Below are 21,586 nucleotides of genomic sequence, written 5' to 3'. Positions count from 1 at the left end.
TAGGTTGCACTGGAAGTAAATCTAATCTAGTGAGGTGGAATAGTGAGCAAAATGTAATATTCATCTGATAGAGCTACTACATGCATTCAAAGGTGCCGCGTCTCTGTCATAGGGGCGGATGAACCTAGAAACAGTTTGCTATTTGCATATTCTAATCATACAAGTATACCAAGCGCTGTCGTGGCAAAAATATCTAGAATTTTTTTTTATACATTTTATTATAATATAAATGATCCGTTAAATAACACGGCAGCAAAATTCAAGAGATAATAGAAGCTGTAGCTCTTTTATATAAATTTGAATAGCTGAAGGTTATCATTTTATCGATTTTTTAAATACGTGAATACCTAACACACAACTGACGAAGTGATGTTTACAATCCATCACTCGAAACGTAAGATTTCTTTAGAATCGAATTTAACACGACCTTTACTTGTGTTATTAACTCTTTTGTATTTTTATTTGCTCAAACATTCACTCAGAATCATGCAACTGTACACACGAATTGCACTTACGGTAAAGGAAAGGAATACAAAACACATTATATTGAAGTAATTCAATGTTTAATTAAAACGTCATGATCAAGACAAAAGTAACAGCATCAAATGTTTCAAAAATGAAAAACTTTGTTACAATAATTGTTAACCATATAGTTATCATTATAAATCTGTTTATACACAATACTTTTTATCTACATGTATAAGGATAACCTGTTATAGGTGAAGGTGCCAATTATTTGGTTGCAAGGTGCACCAAAACAAACGTTACAAATTTTTAATAGGATTTTTAGATACCCGACAAACTGGCTCGTACATCTCACGCTTCCGAAGTAAGCGCTCGCCTAACTTGTAGGTACCGCAAACACGCACCTCTATCAGGAATACAAAACTTATCTAGCAAAATAAATGAAACTATTCGAGTGTTTCATTCCATTACTTTTGTAGATACACATTTTGATGCTGATAATACATAATTATATAAGTGATGAAATATTTGCTGTGTCGTCTATACTAGTTCTATACAAACCTGAGTAAAAACACCAAGTGTCCTTGTAATGTCAAACATTTTGTACTACATTTTATTATAAAAATTATCATGATGCGGTTGCTCACTCCAAATATAAAAAAGTGTTAAGCGGTAAGAAAACGTGTCTAGCTAAAAGTCGCTGTAGATATAATAATTATATTGTATAGAAGGAAAAGGCAACACGCATTGAGCCGCTTAACAAGAGCAATGAATGGCACATGGCATTTCGATGAAATCATGCAAAAATATTATAGGTATTATATAATGTACTTAAATTCATTTAAAATCATAATTTCTAAAAATCAAATATATGTAGACATGCAGTCAATTAATTATCATAATTGGATCATTTGATAATATTGTATACAAATCATATTACATGCTATGTGTCCTGTACTTGATGTTAGAGATAGGTAATACCATACATTTTGTTACTATCACCTAACTAGAAAATAATAAAAAATATAGTTGCTATATTACAAAAAAAAAAGTAAATAAAAATAGCTCAGCAACACTGAATTTCCGATTTATCTAATACCTTACAAATAAAACGGAAAATACGTAAAAAAATAACAAAGTAAATGTAGCCCAGGAACACGGAGGTGGAATCCTAAAGCTCTTAACAAAATCTATTTATATTTTAACCTTCTATTGGTGTATTTAATTTTACTTAATCTATTCAATTCCTATACTATAATGAGGCGCAATCATTACCTCAGATCCATACAGCGCGCATGCACCCGGGCAGAATGCTATTATCTTTATTAAGCACTATTATCTTTGCAACATTAAGTCACCTCGCATTCAGGTTAATAATAAAGTAAATCAGAATATGAGCTAAACTGTCGTCGCTGCGGCCGCCGCCCGCACGTCACTTGCGTCCGGCCGCGCTCTCCTCGCCCGCGCCCGGCTCCGTACTCTGCAACGTACAATCATATAACTGTACACCCGTACTGCACTCCCCGCTACAGGACTGCTACCTTGTTACCCATTAACGATAATCACAGGTTCCTAGATAATTATTCTACTATAATTACGCAGAGAGTGCTCTTTATCTGTGTATATATTACCCAGTTAATGAATGTAAACGTACCGCAGCATCATCTTTGACCAAGCCAGCCCAGTGCACGAAGGAGGGCAGGTCCCTGGTGGGCAGCTCGGCGGCGAGTGCCTTGACGCGCAGGTTGCGGTCGTCCGTCAGCAGCACCACCTCTCGCACGCGCCGCGCCACCTTCGGCGCCTCTCTGCCGTCGTCTCCGCGGGAATCTGTAACATTGCACGACATAAGTTCAGTCCGAATCGCTCGATAACACGACACGGAGCCACGCGATACGGCCGCTGGTACAATTTTACCGCGTATCGGAATGCTACCAAGGAAGCATCATTAAAACAAATAATCGGCGGCGCCAGTGCAGATAAAATCACCGTCCACGCGAGCTGAGATATGTAGTAGCAGGCCGCTACCGTCGGGCGCGGACTAGGTCGACAGCGACACATCTACCGGTCCGACACGCGCCGACCGCACGTTTTCTCACACGCATTTCGACGGCAGCTCGATGCGATACAAATTCATTTAATATCACTTAACACAAACACAGAAAAACTGCCCTATTATAAACGTGACATTTGTTACACACATAACCAATATGAAGAAGAAATAAAAACTCCTACAAAATATAACGTATTGTATGTGTGTGTACCTTTGCCGATTAATACAATGAGATTACTACATTTTAACAACTATGTAGGGTAAGACATAAATATTCGTGTTGTCTGATGACTTAATTGCCGTCCCGTTAATATGTATTTTAGTTAGCAGTTTATGTGGACTTATCTTCTGTACGACAAGTAGCATTTACGATAATTTTATGGTGCAATATTTGTTTTACGTTTTCCGTTGCGTATCTGTAGTGTGGGAAGTATATCGATAAAAGTGCACATCTCAGTTTCCAACCGCTGGAATATGGAATTAACCACATACTTAAGAAATTTTATGGCAGTCGTTTTATATTAACTTCTAATGTCATCAGGATCATGAAGAAAAATTATTAAAGTTTTTTATTAACTATCGACAGTTTATAACTATCTAAGCATATAGATTTAGTTTTTATTTTGGAATGCATTAATACGTTACAAATCAATTGTTGGCCATTTTAACGTCATTTGTTTTCGTATTATATGCGCAAAATAGTAAACAATGTGCACAATTTATTGTACATAACAATGGATACTAGTAACAAAAACAAATTCATTCACGTGGAGTATTATACATCACATTAGGTTACTGGAACCAATGTGGGTGAATTAAAATCGGCTAAGTAGTTATTAACTTTACTCAACAGTGAAATAGAATATGAAGTTCAGTCAAAAGTATACAAACTCAAGCATACACTTTTATTTGCGTATAATCGTGCGTTTCAAAACGCCTAATACGTATTCGCTGATCACACCACGATTGATGCAGTGGGTGCCCAGCACAGCCTGCAAGGATTCTTGCACGGAAGAAGAATTATTTATGTGATCCACAAATTGTTGTACTAAGTCTGGATGTGATGTGTATATTGTGCACGACACATGATAAAGTCTTACGCCCGAATACTGAAATGCTACTCAATTTTAAGATTCACTTAAATATCGTGCTATCTCTGTCATTTTAAAAAGAATTGATAGGGACAGAACTAGTTTTGAGAGCCTCTTAAAATTGATTATCGTTTGAGTATACGGACATTAGTGTGTGTGGCAAAGTTTAAAGAAGGTAGTTACCGTTGTCGGCGGCGGCGGCGACGTTGTTGTGTAGACAGAGCGCGGTGGCCAGTACGCGGTCGTCGTTGGTGGCGGGCCCGGGCGCCGCCTCGGCCGTGCAGGCGCGGCTGGCCAGCAGCGAGCCGCGCGACGTGGCCAGCCGCAGCGCCGCGCCCGCGCCGCCCACCCAGCTCAGCGCCGCGCGCGCCGCACCGCCCACCCGACCGCTCAGCCGGAGACCTTCCAGCTCCGACATCACTGCAAATATCACATTTTACGATGCTACTGTACAACATATTCACTCTAAACGGTGTTCTACTAAGCAGACTATAAATTCAATAACGTTTTATAACGATCATCAGCCGCTAAGCAAAAACCTAAAGTTCCTGCAGGCCCTATAACTTAAAGAGTCTGCAATGAAATAACAAAAATCTTGAAATCACACAGTTTTAAGTCCCACCCGAGCGATGTATATCCTAACTGAAAAGTATAAAGTTAGTTCTCTAGTTATTTTGAGTCTTCAAGATACAATAAAACTGATATCTGATATTGTTTGCTGACTTGCTAATAGTGTTTATTGTCAACTGGTTACTTACCCACTACAGGCACAGCTAAGGTGTAAGGTTGCGCAGGCGCAGCTACGATAGCCTGTAGCAATTCCAGGTGATCGATGAAGCAGTTAGTGTCCGGTACTAACCATCGAGGTCGAACTTCAATTTCAGAACCTCCCTTTAGTATTTCCTAGAAACAAATATATTTTTGAAATTTCGGCCGACTGTTTTTGTTTTCATTGATAAAACTAAACTGATGGTCAGAAACCTCCTATTTTACAGGCGAGGAAGGAAAATTGCAAATTTTTGGTTAACGCTAAGATAATTAAATATTAAAAGTCCACATTTATTCACGAATTTTCCTCTGCCGTGTTTGTGCTGCATAACATTACAGGTGTTACAGGTATGTAAAAATAAACTTATTAAGTATTATAATTAAATAATATAAAAGTTACATACTTGCATACGTTGGCGATGCTTCTCAATCGTAGCCTTCCTAGTCTCGAGTTGTTCCTTGCGGCGCAGCAGTTTGCGTGTCGTTTCGTCCGTGCCCTCTGCCTCGACTCCCTCGCTGTGACTGGGCGCCTCGCTAGCACCACCGCTTGTATTGCTTTCATCCTCTGAATTTTCAGACTAAAATCAAAATAAAACAATTATGTATTTGGAAACAGATACATAGACTATGAATAGACTATAATATCTATAGACATAGCAACGGCTTAGCAAAAAGAAAATACACGAGTCAGGGATTATATCATAAATTAAATGACTTTATAATCGACACGATAAATACATATTATTATGTAAATATATTTTATAGATACTATAAAATGCTATAAAATATAATTCTCATTAACAACAATTAACGAGTTTCGCGTTGCAAATTACAGTTAACGAGGAATATAAGTCGACACATATAATTACTTCTCCTCTAAATACTTTAGTAATGTCATAAGTTGCTACTTTCTTATTGCACTTATAAACACTTTATTTATTTCAAATACAGTCGACCCTCGTTAATTCAAACTTTCGATAATTCGAATCTGTCTGCATCACGAGGTCCCTAGTAAATCTCTTTTTATTTCAAACTAAATCAATACATTTTTATACACTTGGTAATTGGAACGAAAAAACATTGCTACGTAACTCAATGACTCGTTATTCTAACTTATCTGCGTCAAACTCCCGATAATTTTCGAAGTTGCAGAAAGAAAGGGATATAAAAACCTCAGAATTTGGTAAGTTCAAATATCGAAATATTTTACGAGTCCCTTGTATTATAAATTATCGAGGGTCAAGCCTTAATTATAAAAAAACGACTTTTAATTTATTATTTTAGTTACATTCCAAGGTACCAAAGGCATCCGAAGACACTTTGAGTGATAACATGAGATATTAATACGTCAGGTGATGTTTACTACCTAATGATTGAAGGCATTACCAAATACATATGAGCTTACCAGTTGTTGCAGCGGTGCATGCAGTGGCTGCGCTCGTTGCACCGCGCTGACGTATCTCGGGGACGCGTCCGCCGGGCACTCCAACTTTAGCACCGGGGGCTCCACGCCCACCAAGTACCTGTGTTACAACACATCACCATGTAAAAAGGTTTCATTTGGACATTGAGTGCTTTATAGCTAGGTAGTGTCGATATTTGTCTGTCAAATTTGTAAATAAAAAAGCATTGGCAAACTACGTTCAAGTATGAAATAAAACGGGCTGGTAATAAGGATTCTCATTTTATTATATTTTTGTCAATCTTGATAGAGTAAACGGTACTCGATATATCTTCACCTATATTTTGTTGAAAAATAAAGTAGGTATGTAGCAAAGTCAAATCATTATAATTTTTCAGTACAAGACAATTTTGAACGAACTCTTTTTACCACCTGGAACTGAATCCTAAGGCAAACTAATTTACAATAAAACGCCACCTACATATTCGCAAGTTTATGGCCTCTTTAAGTACGCTACCTAAAGCTAAGGTAGCTTGGAACCGCTATAAACTTTCACGACATCTGTTACTGTGCTTAAACGTTAAAAACCCATTCGATTGACATGTGACAGGTTTTATAAGCCTTAAAGTGGAACGTGTAAACCCATGTAACCTTTTAAACCACAGTTTTTGAGTTGATCAATTTATTTATTTATTAATACTTTATTGTACATCACATAAACACATAGGACAACATAAATAAGGATAGTGTACAATCGGTGGTCTTATCGCACAAGGCGAATTCTTTCAATGGAGCTGAAATAAGAACCAGATATGGGTCAAGTAACCCATAGGTAAAATATATCTGTTTTGTTTTGTTTTGTACCCAGTACAACAATGTATAGCTCGTACAAATAAAATTACTTAGCAGCTGGTCGCCCAACGATCGAAAGCTGCGGAGAGTAAAATAACTATAATATATAACAGTACATATGGACTCACTCAGTGCCGAAGAACAGTAGCTTGGTGATTCTGAGCGCGTGTTCCGCGGCGTGGTGTTGGCCCAGTTGGTCGGCGCGCACCCAGGCCACGGCCGGCTCCATGTACATCAGCGGCGTGAACCCGCCCAGGGACGCGTCCTCCGGCAGACGCACGCACACGTAACCTTATGTAACAGGTACACGTTAATATGATTCACCTTAATACTGAATTTGTTTCAATTCACTTAAAAAGTTTAATTCAGCCTTATTAGTGAAAAAATACCTCAAAGTTTAAGACTACTGAATACCGAGGGCAACATGTCGAGATCAAGTTTAACAAAAAGAATGATACAAATTACTTTAATAGCTTTGTTTTGTAACATAAATCGGTATATTTATGTAATATCGAGTTTCAGTTTAGCTTGGTAAAGTACAGGCGCCGGGCAGAGGTGATATACTAGTTATAAACATGCACTATCGTTCTCTTTATCCTTATGGGATCTGCGGAACCCACGGCGCCCGCAACACGAGATAGGTACACTGATACTAGCGAAGCTATTAGAGTGACTGGAATTATGTATCGCGGTAATTAGAATTTACTTTTATGCCAACAATGTACGAATGCTTTTAATGTTCACTGCGGTAATGCATAATATAAGCTCGGCCATCAATCAGCGCGCTTGACAAAACAAAGAGTATTTTTGTACCTGCGTCGTTTACTTAAACAAAGTTAGTCTTTACCCATATTAGGGCACCAAGAAATGTGTATCTGGTCTAGAATAAGGGCAAAAAATGCGTAATACCAAACACTCATCAATGAAATGAAAAGACGCGACTGGTACAATAACACTACATCCTTAAACAGAGTAAAAACTCACGTTAACGTTGAAGTATTTGATGACAACTTAGTGTTACAATGCCAATGAGAATGACAAATAAGAAATATAAAAAATCGGTCTTCTCACAGACGTCGAACAAGCCGAGCGAGCGACCCAATAAGGCAACCTGTCCGTAGTGTAAACAAATAACAATGGAATCTCACCTTCTTTCATTTCGTTTTCGAATTCTATCGACTTGTCATCGAAAGCTTCTAATATGTTCATAAGCTTCGCAAGCCAATCCCACGGGTCGTTGTCGGCTCTGGACAAAAATAAACAGTTAAAAATCATATGTTTACAAATATAGGTAAAATAACGGTACTATAACAAACTCACCCAATGTCAAAACTGTCGAATGATGGTGGTGGATTCCATATACTACTGTGGCATAACATCCAGTCTGACCACACCTTAAAATATAAATAACTATTATGAAACGACTACATTTAATAAATTATTATCAAATTAACGCGCACGTAGCTATTATCTTAATTACACGTTACACCAAAGCGCCGAAGTAATTGGTGCTTCTTAACTGTACTTCTCTAAACGTTTGAGGAAAAAAAACAAGATCTGGCACTCGGTATTACAGTAACCCACAAATCAAAAGGCGCTATTTCGATTCCAATGTTGTGGCTACGCGATACCGTATCAGCGATTTATTAGGACCATATCGAAAAGCATCATTTTGCAGCTTCTTAAAGTTGCGAATATCGTTATGTTTGTTCATATATTTGATTAATTATCTGCTACGTTTGACTGTTTTCGGATTTGAACTAAGTAAATAAGTTATACAGGTTGTGATAAGTTGATTAGCGAGTGTGCAACAGTGTATGTTACCTTGATGGCAGGCAGTAGTAGCAAGGCGTCGGTATGGTGTTGTGACTGCGGCGCTTCCGGCAGCAGCGCGCAGCATCGCTCCAGCATCGCACCGAACATCAGCAGGGACACGCCCAACGCGCACTCCAACCACGCCGACCGCTCTCCGCTGTTGCCCTCTACCGTACAACCATACATCATCTTTATCAAAACATCTTCAACACGAACGCCAATTATTCCTGTTTAAATTATTTTCATTATGTGGGAATAATAACAACAGAGAGCGCTTTACCTCTCAAATATGTGTAGTGTTTTGTTATCTCATGTTTTCGTTTATTTTGCCAAATTTATTTAAAATACAACTAGACACGTGTACATGTCCTCTTATAAGCAGCAAACCAAGTTCATCGACTCAATTAAATATTTCAGCATAAGTCTTACTCAAATATTTTCTTACAACATAAAGTACTAAAATATTTGTTTAGAATAATCGGCAGCCAGTCTGTATTTACAAGCAAATACGTATGATCATGTATGTGCATACAATCGTGAGTCTCATCCACCTCACACAAAGCAGTTTGCATTAATCAGTAAACGATCAGGACCAACCGGAACCAGCTACCTGTTGAATCATTGCTTCTCCGTAATCAACACAGGTACAACTTCGAAATAAAATTAATGCGACCCGAAACAATATTTTACTCACTGTTCTCTCATTGGATCATATATTTATTTGGATAACAAGTAACAAAGTAGCTTTCCGTGTGACTAACTCGCTGAGCAGAACCACCAACTTAACCGCAAAACCCCACAAAGAATGACAAACTTCATTTAACATAATTGAAAATGTGTCCGTCTCTGTCGTTAATGCGACCGGATAAGTATTCTTTTTCTTCTATATTGTAAGTCGAAGCCATATTAACTTTTCATATCATATGTACCTAGTATTATAGGAACAAAGCTACACGCATGAATAGTGATAAAAACACGTCGTCATTGGATCATCCACCGACAGCTCATCGGTCGCTTAAAGCCGGTCCGATATAAATAGTCGTCTAAAAATACGCAGCACGGATTGCACCTGCAAACGCAAAACACCTACTACACTGCTTAACAAATACCTGGATAAACAGGCGCACAGAAATACCTTGCCTTGCATGTAAAATTCGTTACGTGTGTCATAATAAATTCAAGTGTAGCAATATTTTACACAGCACAAGGGCGCAGATAAAAGGTCTTTCTGTATGTCAACTATTTAAATGAAATCCACATTCTTGCAATAGATGGTTTTGTACATAATGTTTACCTACATCTTGCATTTCTATGAAGACCACTATCATTTACTCGCTCGATCGTGTTCCCATTGTAAACCGAAAATACATATGAAATACAAAGAAGGAATTTTATCGCAATCCAAAATCTATTTTCCCCTGATTTATGTTTGGTATTTTTGTACATACAAAACGTTATCTCATTTATCTTTCCAGGAACTTTGGCCGTCCCGTGTGCTGCCAAAGGGCATCGTCTTGCCGAACGTCATAATTAAGGGTCTTGAACGCCATAATTTTTCTATAATAATTCAAAACATCATTACGAGTAATGGCGTAAAAGAGTGGTCGTCACCGTGCCGACGCAGAGTCAGTTTGTTGAACCTGTCGCCATCAAATGTGTGCATTTGTGCGGTGCGCGGGCGCAGGCGGCGCGGCGGCGTCGGAGTGCAGTGCATCAACCTCCAATAACTTGTAATTTGTAATTACAAACCTTTACTGCGCCCGGACGGAGCCACAGGAAATAGCCACGTTTACAGCTCACGTTATATATTAATTTCGTAAATCGAATACGTGTATTCCTACCATTACAGTCCTATGAAACCGTTTTCATTTTTGTTCTAAATGGCACGCTCACAGGTAATACCATAGTTAGGTAATACATTTAAAGCTGCTTTATATGAAACATTTAATATTTAATTAATCTAGAAATTGACTAACTATCCTTGAGTATAAACTGATTACAGAATCTATATTCTGTAAACAGAACTGTGCATAAAACAGTTACAACAGTGTAACCGACATATTTCATTACAAAAAAGACATTCACAGAAATAGAATAAAAAATATATGAACATCTTCAATGCCGTTTTACGTAGCTTTTAGTAACATCTTTGGAAGTATTTTTTATGATTCAATAGCTGTCGTACCAGTTTCCATCTATGAGTGGTACAAAAATAGAAATGCGTCCCAAAATATATAAATTAATTAAACGAAAATACCCCTGACTAACTCAATATTTCATCGAAATAAAAAATGGAGACTAGTTTTATAAACCTGATGCATTTATTAAAATGATGAATTCATCTGACTTGTAATTGCAAACACTTATATTTTTTGTTCAATTAAGTTTACGGTATAAAATGATATGCAATAATTTATTTATTATAAAATAAATTGATGACCCAAGCACTTCATTAAATACTTTTACAGCACTTTTATTCAGTTTAGCAACAACTTCATTAAGTGAAGAGGTTTTACAAACTACTAGTAGGTATTCGTTGGATTTTCCTTATTTTAAATGCCCAAAACAAATACTTGAGAATAAAATCTTTATATAAACTCCTAAAATGTGAACTCCACCTGTTTTCGATTTAATGAGACGATGATGTAGACGCGAAACATCCATGACTCAGTATTCCGTATAATAAATATGTCAGTCCGAGCCATAGTAAAATCCTTTGACCATATTAAATGCCTCTTATTTCTTATCGGCACGAACGCGTGACTATTACTCCTATTCAGTGCAATTAAAGATGCTGTCATGCCGGATTCTCCGTTATGTTGTGCCTGTGCTCATATCGCGCAGGTTTTAATTGAACTTAAAGACTCCCAATGAAGGACGGCAGTTAAAACGTCATCATTATCATTTCTATGTACGTTGCGTATTATTACAAACTTGATAATTGCTAATGCAACGATTTTCATTTTGCAATTTTACTTCAAATGTTCTCATCGTTTTATGGTCAATTAAAAATAAAAAAATATATATATTAGGTACTCGAAATTAGACAACTATTAACTTTATTTTGGTCCATTTAATGATGGTACCTCACGTTGTTTCATCCCTGTCATTAAAGTTTAACTTAGTTTAGTTTAACTTATTTTTAGCATAATAGCCAACTTCTTACTTCTGCTATGATTGATTGACGTGATCCGCTTTAAGCGATAATTATAGGATCCTAGAAATAGGAACGAACCAAGATCCTGGTAATAGACCCTTGAACCGCTACTTAACATAACTCTCCCCCTTTGAGTAGCAAAAGCGTTTATTTTTAATGGCTTTGGCCGACCAGTTTTATGTGTGAGTTAACGGTTAGAAAATTAAGGCGCTGTGCATAGTCAAAATAGGATTGATTCAACAGATTTTTTTGCCCAATGTTTACATGTTACGAGCGACAAAAAAAATATATGTTAATCTTGATCATTTTTATGAATGGACCACCTTCTTCAAAACACGATTTCTATAAATTTTCTCGATAGAAAAAAATGATAGACTATTAAGGAAGACGCTGTAGAAAAATAATACTAAGGTTTGAAAGTTTCCTAACAATCGACCCTTATTTTTACAAACATTAAAAAACAATCTCTAATCGGAAGGTAGCGCAGTCAATGACCGCTTACGCATTCTTAGCAGATTACTAAAATTCCCAAACTTCATACATAAAAGAAAATATAAGATTGAAGTGTGATCAAGTGTCTTTCTGAGTAACAGATTTGAGCAAAAACGTTTAAGAATGCTGCTATATTTTATTTCACATATCTATCATGACGAACCAAAGAATATTTTGAATAAAATTCTAATATTCTATGAATAAAATTCATTTTAATAAACTTGTTTTAGTTACATAATTATAGAATGTATCTTGATGAAGAAATGAAGTTTATATTATTTTAATGACTTTCTTATGATTACAATTATTTTGAAGTATGTAATATAAGTATTACCGTAAAAAGATACCCATGCTACGGTAATAGATTAGGAGAATGATAATTTAGAGTCTTCGTGTGACTACGCACGTTCTTTTCAAAATCATTACCTATCAGTTACAGAAATATCTATACCCATAGCAAGAACGCTATCCTAATAATATTACAAATACGAAAGTTAATCTTGCGCGACAAGATTATTAAGGGATCTAAATGAAATATTGCATACAATCAAATCTGATATGACATAGAGCACTTCTCGTTCCGAAAACGCGAGCGAAGCCGCTGTTAGAAGAAAGCCATAAAATATGGTACGGTTGCGATCAAATTATTAACATATTTGTGCTTTCTGAAGTGGGCAGTAGCATTCATAGCAAGAAGCGAGTTTACGCTAACATTTAAATTCTGTCAGAGATCAAAACGCAAAGCCATCGAGAATCGGGAACTGCTGCAATACACGTATCTCATAACGACTTACTTTACGATGCCCGTTTTGCATAATAAAATATCGACCAACAGCAAAATATAGTCTCGAAATACTCATAAATTTCATGGTTAATAAGGAACTTATTACATACTACATAGGTGTATAATATAAATAATTTATCATCACACCTGTTATTCCCGGAAGGAATAAGCAATACGTCACGAAATAACTTCAGGTTTACTATTACTATGAAGTGATCTGTATATGTATAAAATACCTCCAACTTCTGTCATTTAAATTTTATGTATTGACCTATGTCGTGCAGCATCAACTCTGACTTGATGTCTGTGTATCAGTTGTTCTCACAAAATAATACTCATACAAGTGTAACTCAAAGGAAATTGAAATTTTGAAAAAAAGATGTTTACACTGTGTGGCACTGTGCCATGATCACGGATGAACAATTCATCCGTTCATCCGTGATCATGGCGCTTGCAACAGTGCTGTAATATCGGAAACTCATAGAAATAGAAAAACAGTTCTAATACTAGTGTTAGTGACCATGTCAGTTTAAAAACTTACACATCATAATTGACATAAAGTAGATGTTACATGTCGTTGTGTACATCGTTACCTATTCCTTTGTAGCATAAGTGACATAATATAGCTAAATGCAAGGTAAGGTTGGTTTGCTGTACGACAGAGTAAGTAAGTAGGCTGAGGAGCCACACTTTTAACAGACACCATGCAACAACATTGTGTTATAAAAATGAACCTTTTAAATTTTGGTATCCAATCCGTCTGCCAAACGTATAGATTAGGGCAAAACCCTTCTTACATTAAGGAAGCCCATGGGTTAGCAGTGGACTGTCACGTCAATGTTATTGGCAATAGATTTACCTTTAAGTGAAGCGGCGGTGGTTTCCACGGCGAACATATTGAGTGCCGTCAGCTGCAGTAGTCGGGCGGCAGGAGTAGGCAGTGGCTGGCGATGGAGCAGGGCGCGGAACTGACGCAGCATCAAACTCGCACTCTCGTAAAAAGTCTCCATTCTAATAGGGAATAATTTTATTAGTGTAAAGTTTGCCCATAATTCGATAGTAATGTTATACCTATTTATAGGTCAAATAAATTTATTTTATCATAATTGCATCATAAAATAAAAACATTATATTATATGCTATAATATAGATATCCAATAAAGCACTATAATGAAATGAGCGTAAGTCACGTCGTGCAAAAGTTCGGTCATTTCATGTCATACATTTACAGTGGCAAAAGATCGTCGATAGATAAATATGTAGCCGATGTATAAGATATTTACCCTATTTTAGTGATGAGTTTCCCATGAACGTGTAGATAACTGGTAATGAAATTTTTGTTGAGCTGTAACAAAAAGAGCCACAATTTAGGACAAATTTTATTTTAATTTCAATCTCACCAAAACAAGTTAATCCATTTTATCCCCCGCGGTAGGCAGAGGTGCACAAGGCACAATGTAGATGTTACGTTATGTTTATATATTTACCTCAACTGAAGTCATGGAAGCAAGTTGTTCGTCCCTAGATGCTGGTCTGAAGGTAGTGGTCCTGTGTCCACTAGGCCGCACCCATACTTCTCTCTTCATGCCGGGTGTACCTTCTGCCACACTATTATTGCTGGTGCCAGAAGCAGCATCACTGTTCTTGGTCGCCTCCAGAGCAGCTCGACGCTTGCGTTCTGCTGCCTCATACTATATACACAACATAAATTAGCTTTATTGTTCAAAACTATGTTTATTATATTAAGAAGTAACACAAAATTCAATTACCTTTTTCCTATTTTCGTCAAAAAGTGATAATAAACTCTCTCGTGCTGAATGAAAAGGGTTGGACGACATTAAACTCCGCATATAGTAATATACTGCATCTAATTTTCTTCTCTGAAACCAAGAAATATATTTAACACATAGTAACTTTATTTAATTCAGCATTTAATTAACTATATATGATATAATCAATACTCACCGCATATATCGCTAATATAGCTAACTGATTGTATGGTCTGCCATTCTTAGGATTGATTTGTTGAGCTTTTGTGTACCAAAATTTACTCTTAGCATAATTATTTGTCTCATTCACTTGTTCCTTATATCGCGCTAAATCTCCCAAAAAGACGTATATCTTTTGAACTGATATTAAAGCCAAACCCACATACCCAAGACCTTTGGGAGGTAAGACATGATTGTCGTTTATGTAATCGTCCACATTAAACTTATAAGTTTTCTCCAACATTTGAACTAAGTTTTCGAAAAATGTATTTCCCTCTTCAATTATAACATTAATCAGTTTCACTATCTTCGGCTTGTCTTCAGGCGTCATTTGTGTAAAACTTTTTCTTAATGGTTCTATAAAGTTGTAGTACAAAATCTTCCAAAAATGATGTTCAATATTGTCTGCTTGGCAGTACTTGAGATCAGACATGAGAAGTCTTTGAAGAGCGTTTTGCAGGAAAGCTCTGAAAGTACAAGATTATTGTAAAAATCATATTCTTATTTCTAATAATACCATAATCTGTAACATTAGATAGTTACCTAGTTTCAGTGACGTCAGGCCAATGATCAGCTAAGCCTAGAGGTCCTCTTAGAATGTGTGTCTGTAGGATGACGTCAGCGCGGTCCACCTCTTGTAGCAGGGTGCGGTGCCGCACTGCTCGCGCCGCGTCATTGGCCTCGTACCCAGCGTTACCGCGAGACGAACTCTCTTTTATTCCTGACGGACAAATTTCTTGTTCAGATTGAACAATTTATAACTATAAGTACTTGAAATAAAAAACATCTTATACTATTTTTCAAAGTAAAATATAAACATAAAATTCTAAAAACAAAATAATATCTTAATCGTTTTGACTCTCGCCATGTTCATAAATTATATCTGGTCTACTTGTGGAAAGAATGATACGACAGATTCAATCAAAATAAAACAAGTCGCTTTTGTTTTATGATTGTTTAGTTTAAGAATAAACAGAGCGAATTTAGCAAGTGGGCGTGAATGTATAGATCCGAAACTATTATAAATAGCTTCCCAATGCTCTGAAAAATATCGCGGACGAATTTTATGTACTACAAAAAAACATCACTTTCAGAAAAATAAAACTGTTAGGCACGAATTGAATGTCTTGTTTGTACTGTATTTAGTTCTTCAATTATTACTGGAAGTTCTCGTTTGACCTTACAGTGTCGGTCGATCTCACTCTGCGATTTGTATATATGCATAGTTATTTTTATGAGTGTTTCAGTTTTTTTATGTAGACCCCAAATCATTTAGATTCACCACCACCGATAATGTATAAATTAGCATTAATTTGCTTACCTCTCTCCATTCTTATGTCTATTTTAGAGGGGCTAGTATTTACAATTATAGGTTTGGATGGATTTTGATGATCAAACAAAGTCTTTTGAGTTTCTACTGAACCTCCTCTCCTGAAAAAGTCAAAATGTTATAAATCAATACAACCATTGTTGTGTAATAGTTATATCATAACCTATATTGTCTAACTTTTGCAACAGAACTTACCCCAAGTCTTTTTGCATATGTGTTTTTGATGCTTGTGGCAGCATAATTAAACCAGGATGCGACGAGGAAGAGTCTACTGCAGCCTTATTACGCGAATTGGTCTCTGGATGTCTACAACAGATAAAAGATATTCATGAAAAATACAAAAACAAAAATTGCTTGTTATCTATCTGTTTTCACCATCTAGTGACTTTTTTACATGATTAACTTACTTTTCATGGGAGTTCATTTTCTTGGATTCGAGAATTTCCTCTCTCCAGTTAAGAGTCCCGGAGCTGGAGCCATGTGAGTGCGTGTGTGCCGCGGGCGGGGCGGTGGACGCCACGGACGGCGCGTGCTGGGAGCTCTGTGAATGTTGCTGCTGAGGCTGCTGCGCTTCGGCGTTTCTTCCACGGCGTCGTTCTACAATTTGAAGAAAATAAGTATCAAACTAATGTTATACCATAAATGCGATAGTTTTCTTTGTTACCGGTTCGTCTTAGAAGCGCTGAAAGGATTTGAATGAAATTTTGCATAGAGATAGATTGTAGTCAGTCTGGAATAACATAAAGATCATCCATCAATCTAATTTTACTCTACAACATCAGTTTCGACAAACCTCTGTTTTCCGTAGTGCGACGACCAGCCCGCTTGCGAGAACGCCGTCCTGAGCCACCTTCGGGGGCAGGCGCAGTACTAACGCTGGCGTGACTCGGTGCTGGCGACTGTCGACCACGCTCCACGCTTGAAGTGCGACCGTTAGCCCAGGAACCATTGCTTTTCTTCTAGAACAAATTCTCCGATATAGATATCTACACACCAAAGCAACTTACATAAAGTATTATGTGAATTCAATACTTTTTTAAATAAGTAAAACTATTGTTAGCATTGCGTACCTGATTTGTTGACAGCCATGCTGCTGATTTGGACATAGATGATGGAATTCGAAAACCATCGTGATCTCTCGGGCTAGTGGCACGGTTAGCTGACGTATCTCGACTGTTACATTGCGAAACTATTCTCCTACAATAAAAACAGAATAGATTAAAGTCAATCAATATTGATCGAAAATATATCCAAAATACAAAATATAAAGTTTAATTTACCCTTCAGTGCTTTGCTCTCTACTGTAAGAACGTAACGACCTCCAGCGATCCAAATCGTCTCTACTATTTCCGATAGTAGAAGAACGATTACTCTTGTGGCTGTCTCGTCTCTCGCGTTCTCTCTGCTTCAGCCCCGAGTGCACGATCTCATGCTGTATGCTGACATTGCTATCCTTTCTCGTCCTCTCTGGCTCGTGCTGAATGCTCGCTGTACTGTCCTTCCTATTGCGCTCAACTTTCTTTTCGGAATCTTTCCTAAGGCCTCTACTTGAACTCCTGTAATTCAAATATTTGTCGTAATTCACTTGATTTTCTATTTTTTCCAATTAAAGCCGTGTTTGATAAAACTAATAAATGCAAGAAATAAATTGAAATGAATTAACACAATGTCTACTTTCATTAGCAGGCAATATTTATGAACTTGAAAGTTGAGACAAGATTTCTGTATAATTTTGTACTGTGTATTAAATTAAATAAAAATAATTATAGTTACCTTCGATCTTTACGGCGCGATCTCCCACTTCGTTTTGATTCTCGAGGTTCAGTGGGCTTCACATCATCTTGAACGGACTTCTTCAGATTTTGTGAAAAGCTAGTTGAAGAATCACCCATGTCATCTAGTTTTATGTTCTTTTCTACCTCCTCTGTCCAGTCCTTCAAATATACAAATTACTTATTATTTGCTATTCACAGGTATTTATATAAGAAATAAAATGAAAATACTTTCTTTTATCTACTACATAGCTTAAGTACGTGTAAGGTTTTATCTTTTTTTCAGTACAATTGGGAACTCCCCCATTTCGTTTTAGAGTGCATTCACATTAGCATTTGTAAAGCGTAGAGATTCCATATACATTTTTTATTCAAGTACAGTAGAACTCCAATTATCCGAATTAATGGGGACCGGGACCCATTCGGATAATCAAATGTTCGGATAATCGGATTTTTTAAAAAAAATTGCCAATGAAGAGAATGAAAGCTACGTTTTGATATTGTACTATTTTTTTATTGAATTAAATTGCGGGGGGAAGTCAGTGTAGGCACAACGGCAAGTTAAGACAAGTCAAGTCAAGACTTGACGCGCAAACACTGGCTTCGCGGGGGGAGAGTAATAGCGCACTTAGGCTTTTTTGTAAATTTTTGTGATTCGGATAATCGGCGATTCGGATAGTCGGAGTTCGGATAATTGGAGTTCTACTGTATATATCAGAGATTTGTTTCTCGCGCATATTTTGCATATTTTTGTGAGTTTAGATAATTAGTTCCTAATGTAAAATGCTACAATAATAGGGTTCTCTCACCTTATTAATCGAGCTTTTAATCGAGAAAGAGTTTTAATGTAGTAGAAAGTTAACAATAATCTGAGAAATAAAATTATCATCACAAGCAAAACCTAATTAACATAATTTCAGTGAGAAATAATTACCAAATTGGAGATATCCAATAAAGTTGCTGAGATCTGAGATGTAGTTTCACTGTCATGTTCATTGTCTGTTTCTTGTTTATTATGTTCTAGCTGGCTACTAGAAATAGTATTAGCCATGCTGCTTGTACCATTCTGCGACGCTAAAATATAATAATATAATATAAATTATAAATAACATAATCTTGGCAACCCTGATATAAATGGTATAGACAGTAATCAATTATCATGCTATACATATTTGCTTAACTACATAATCAATATAAAACGAAATAATGCAGTTTACTGATATGCTTTCAAAGATGGGAATTCCCAGTATAATATTTGTTTTCAGCATAGAATCTAGCTCTAGCTCTTTTAATAAATTCATGAGTTTTCTGCACTGATGTCCTCATAAACGAAACCTTGCTAATTTGAAACATTAAACTAAATTACAATTGAGCAAACAAATTACCTATCACATAAAATACCAACAACTATTGTCTTTTACTTTTGAATTTGAACTACTTTACTTTTACATAATTCTATGTCAGCAACATTGTATAATATAATGTACAATTGTAGGTATATAACTATGTTTGTACATAGGGAATACAAAAAAAATGACAATAAAATATTCCTTGTTTTTGAAACCTAATTTATAGGAAAACATAACAAAATTAATTTTAATAAAGGATAACATACTAATCAAGACACAAGAAAAATCCAACTTATAATAACACACTTCTATTATTTACACAGGTTGTGTGAAAAATAGATTGAAAACAATAGAGAGTACCTAACTACATTATAAAATGCTGAACAAACTTTGTAAATATAAAATAATATGGGTAGGTAATATATAAACTGCGTAGTGATAAAATAGGAATTTGTTTAGTATGAGGATAACTATAACTAAATTAGTTAATCCAAGAATGCATTGGTAAATAGTTACTGATCATTATGTTTTATAAGACATACTACCATAGTATTATTATATGAAAGAAAATCAATCTCAAAAGCCGATTATTATACTTTTACTTACCATCATGAAATTCTTGACTCTCAGTACTACTTGGCCCAGTATTTACTTTATCATTGGCCTGTTTATTTTCCACTGAATTTGTATCATATAAATTCAGGTATGAACTGCTAGGGGTAGACTTTCTGGAATTTTGCGCATCATAGTTCTTCAAATATGTACTTATAAATTTTTCTCTGTCAAAGCCCTCATTGTCTCTTAATCGGCCTCTGCCTCTTGATGGCAATGTTTGGGACCAGTTTGACATGTTGTAATATGGAGTGTCCTGGTTGTAAATTGGTTGCACAGACTGATTGGAAGAATATTTGTCTCTACGTATTTGATCACTGTCAAAACTGTGATGGCCTGATTGTTCTAAAAATTTCTTTCTAAATCTTGGAGGTATATTATCTAAATTTACCATGTATTTAAGTCTTGATGAATCAGATGTATATCCTGAAGAGTTTCGGCGACCAGACGGTGGTTTACCTCCGGCAGATGAGAGGTGTCTTCCTGCTGATGTTTCCATACTTCTGCTATCTCTGTTTCTATCTATGGAGTTTTGATCTTGCATATGTGTGGGTGAAATGGATCTTGTTTCTGAGGCTTGTCTGTATTGTCTATTATAATTAATATCATTATTTGTACCATCTTTGTTGTGGTAGTCTGCAAAAGATCTATCTCTTTTGGAAGCACTTCTAGAATAAGACCCTGAACCCTGTCTGTCTGGATTATCAGACATTCTTCTATTGACGTACTGACTAGAATTATCACACCTCATTGGTACTTTAGATTGTCTACCATTATCAGAGCAAGAATCTCCTGATCTAGGCACGTAAAGCTGTTGTTCAGGCTTTTTGTGACGCATACTCGTTCCTTTGTAAGAGTCGCTTAAATCGTCCGCGATGGAGTTTTGAGATCCGTAATAATTTTGGTTTCGGCTTTTGGAACCTCCGTCTAAGTCGTTTGTGTCCATTTTAGCGTCCAAACCATAACTTGATCGTCTTAATGGTCCACTACCTGGTTTATAAAACTTTTGCTGTGGTTTATTTCTTCTATATTCTTTAGAGTCATCATCCATAGCAATCTTATTTTAAATACAATAAACATTTATGACAATAACATTATAATAAGAGTTTTTGAACTATAACATATCAAAGAATCTTTTGCTGTTAACACATTTAGGTTATGTTAGAATTAACACTTTGTTATTAAAATGAATGCTAATTATTTCAGTGACTGAAAAAAAAGATTCACCTTAAACTATGTATTTAAAACAATATCAAATTTTGTAAGTTATTGAAAAGAGCACATCAATAATTCATTCACTATTTTTCTGACGAATTTCTGCATTTATTTATTTTAATTTTCAAACAGTCAACCCAGGATTTAAAGTACCATAGAGTTGTTCCCCATAAAATTGGATCCGAAGAGACCTTTATTATCTTGAAGTAATCAGACATAATGTTAAAGAAATCTTTAAACTATTCTTTAACAATCTTAAGATTTCCAGTTATAACAGAAAATAATTAATACGGTCTAATATCAACTAGATTGCTTGGTAGTTTGGTCCTTGAGTGGAGCGCTCACTCTATTCTCCCTCTCACTATTAAACTTCTTACTATTGAACAGTGGTAGCTGGCAACATTGGGATGATGTAAAACGTCAATTTTAGAAAGTTGTCTATTA

At 36.1% G+C, this 21,586-nt stretch overlaps 1 protein-coding gene across 3 annotated transcripts; it reads right to left on the bottom strand.

Moving 5' to 3' along the window:
• Positions 1-541: 541 nt before the first annotated feature.
• LOC118266736 (telomerase-binding protein EST1A) lies at positions 542-21,272 on the bottom strand. 3 transcript variants are annotated; one of them, XM_035580255.2, is made up of 25 exons: positions 19,922-21,272; positions 18,901-19,040; positions 17,968-18,128; positions 17,475-17,750; positions 17,265-17,391; positions 16,988-17,153; positions 16,602-16,791; positions 16,390-16,500; positions 16,186-16,295; positions 15,408-15,600; positions 14,842-15,331; positions 14,646-14,756; positions 14,364-14,567; positions 14,160-14,221; positions 13,736-13,887; positions 8,453-8,610; positions 7,949-8,022; positions 7,777-7,874; positions 6,757-6,919; positions 5,780-5,897; positions 4,779-4,952; positions 4,365-4,509; positions 3,790-4,026; positions 2,120-2,292; positions 542-1,945 (listed from the first exon to the last, which is right to left on the bottom strand). In XM_035580255.2, the coding sequence occupies exons 1-25, from the start codon at positions 20,976-20,978 to the stop codon at positions 1,898-1,900; spliced, it is 4,938 nt and encodes a 1,645-aa protein (XP_035436148.2). In that variant the 5' UTR covers positions 20,979-21,272; the 3' UTR covers positions 542-1,897. The 3 variants fall into 3 exon arrangements, with proteins under 3 accessions (XP_035436148.2, XP_035436150.2, XP_035436149.2); XM_035580257.2 differs by having other exon boundaries at positions 15,408-15,585; positions 19,922-21,271; XM_035580256.2 differs by having other exon boundaries at positions 16,988-17,150; positions 19,922-21,271.
• Positions 21,273-21,586: the final 314 nt, after the last annotated feature.

The sequence above is a fragment of the Spodoptera frugiperda genome, chromosome 23, assembly GCF_023101765.2.
Source record: "Spodoptera frugiperda isolate SF20-4 chromosome 23, AGI-APGP_CSIRO_Sfru_2.0, whole genome shotgun sequence".
In the NCBI taxonomy this organism is placed as follows: Eukaryota; Metazoa; Arthropoda; class Insecta; order Lepidoptera; family Noctuidae; genus Spodoptera; species Spodoptera frugiperda.
Note: the sequence above shows the minus strand (reverse complement) of the source record. Positions and strands in the feature narration are given on the sequence as shown.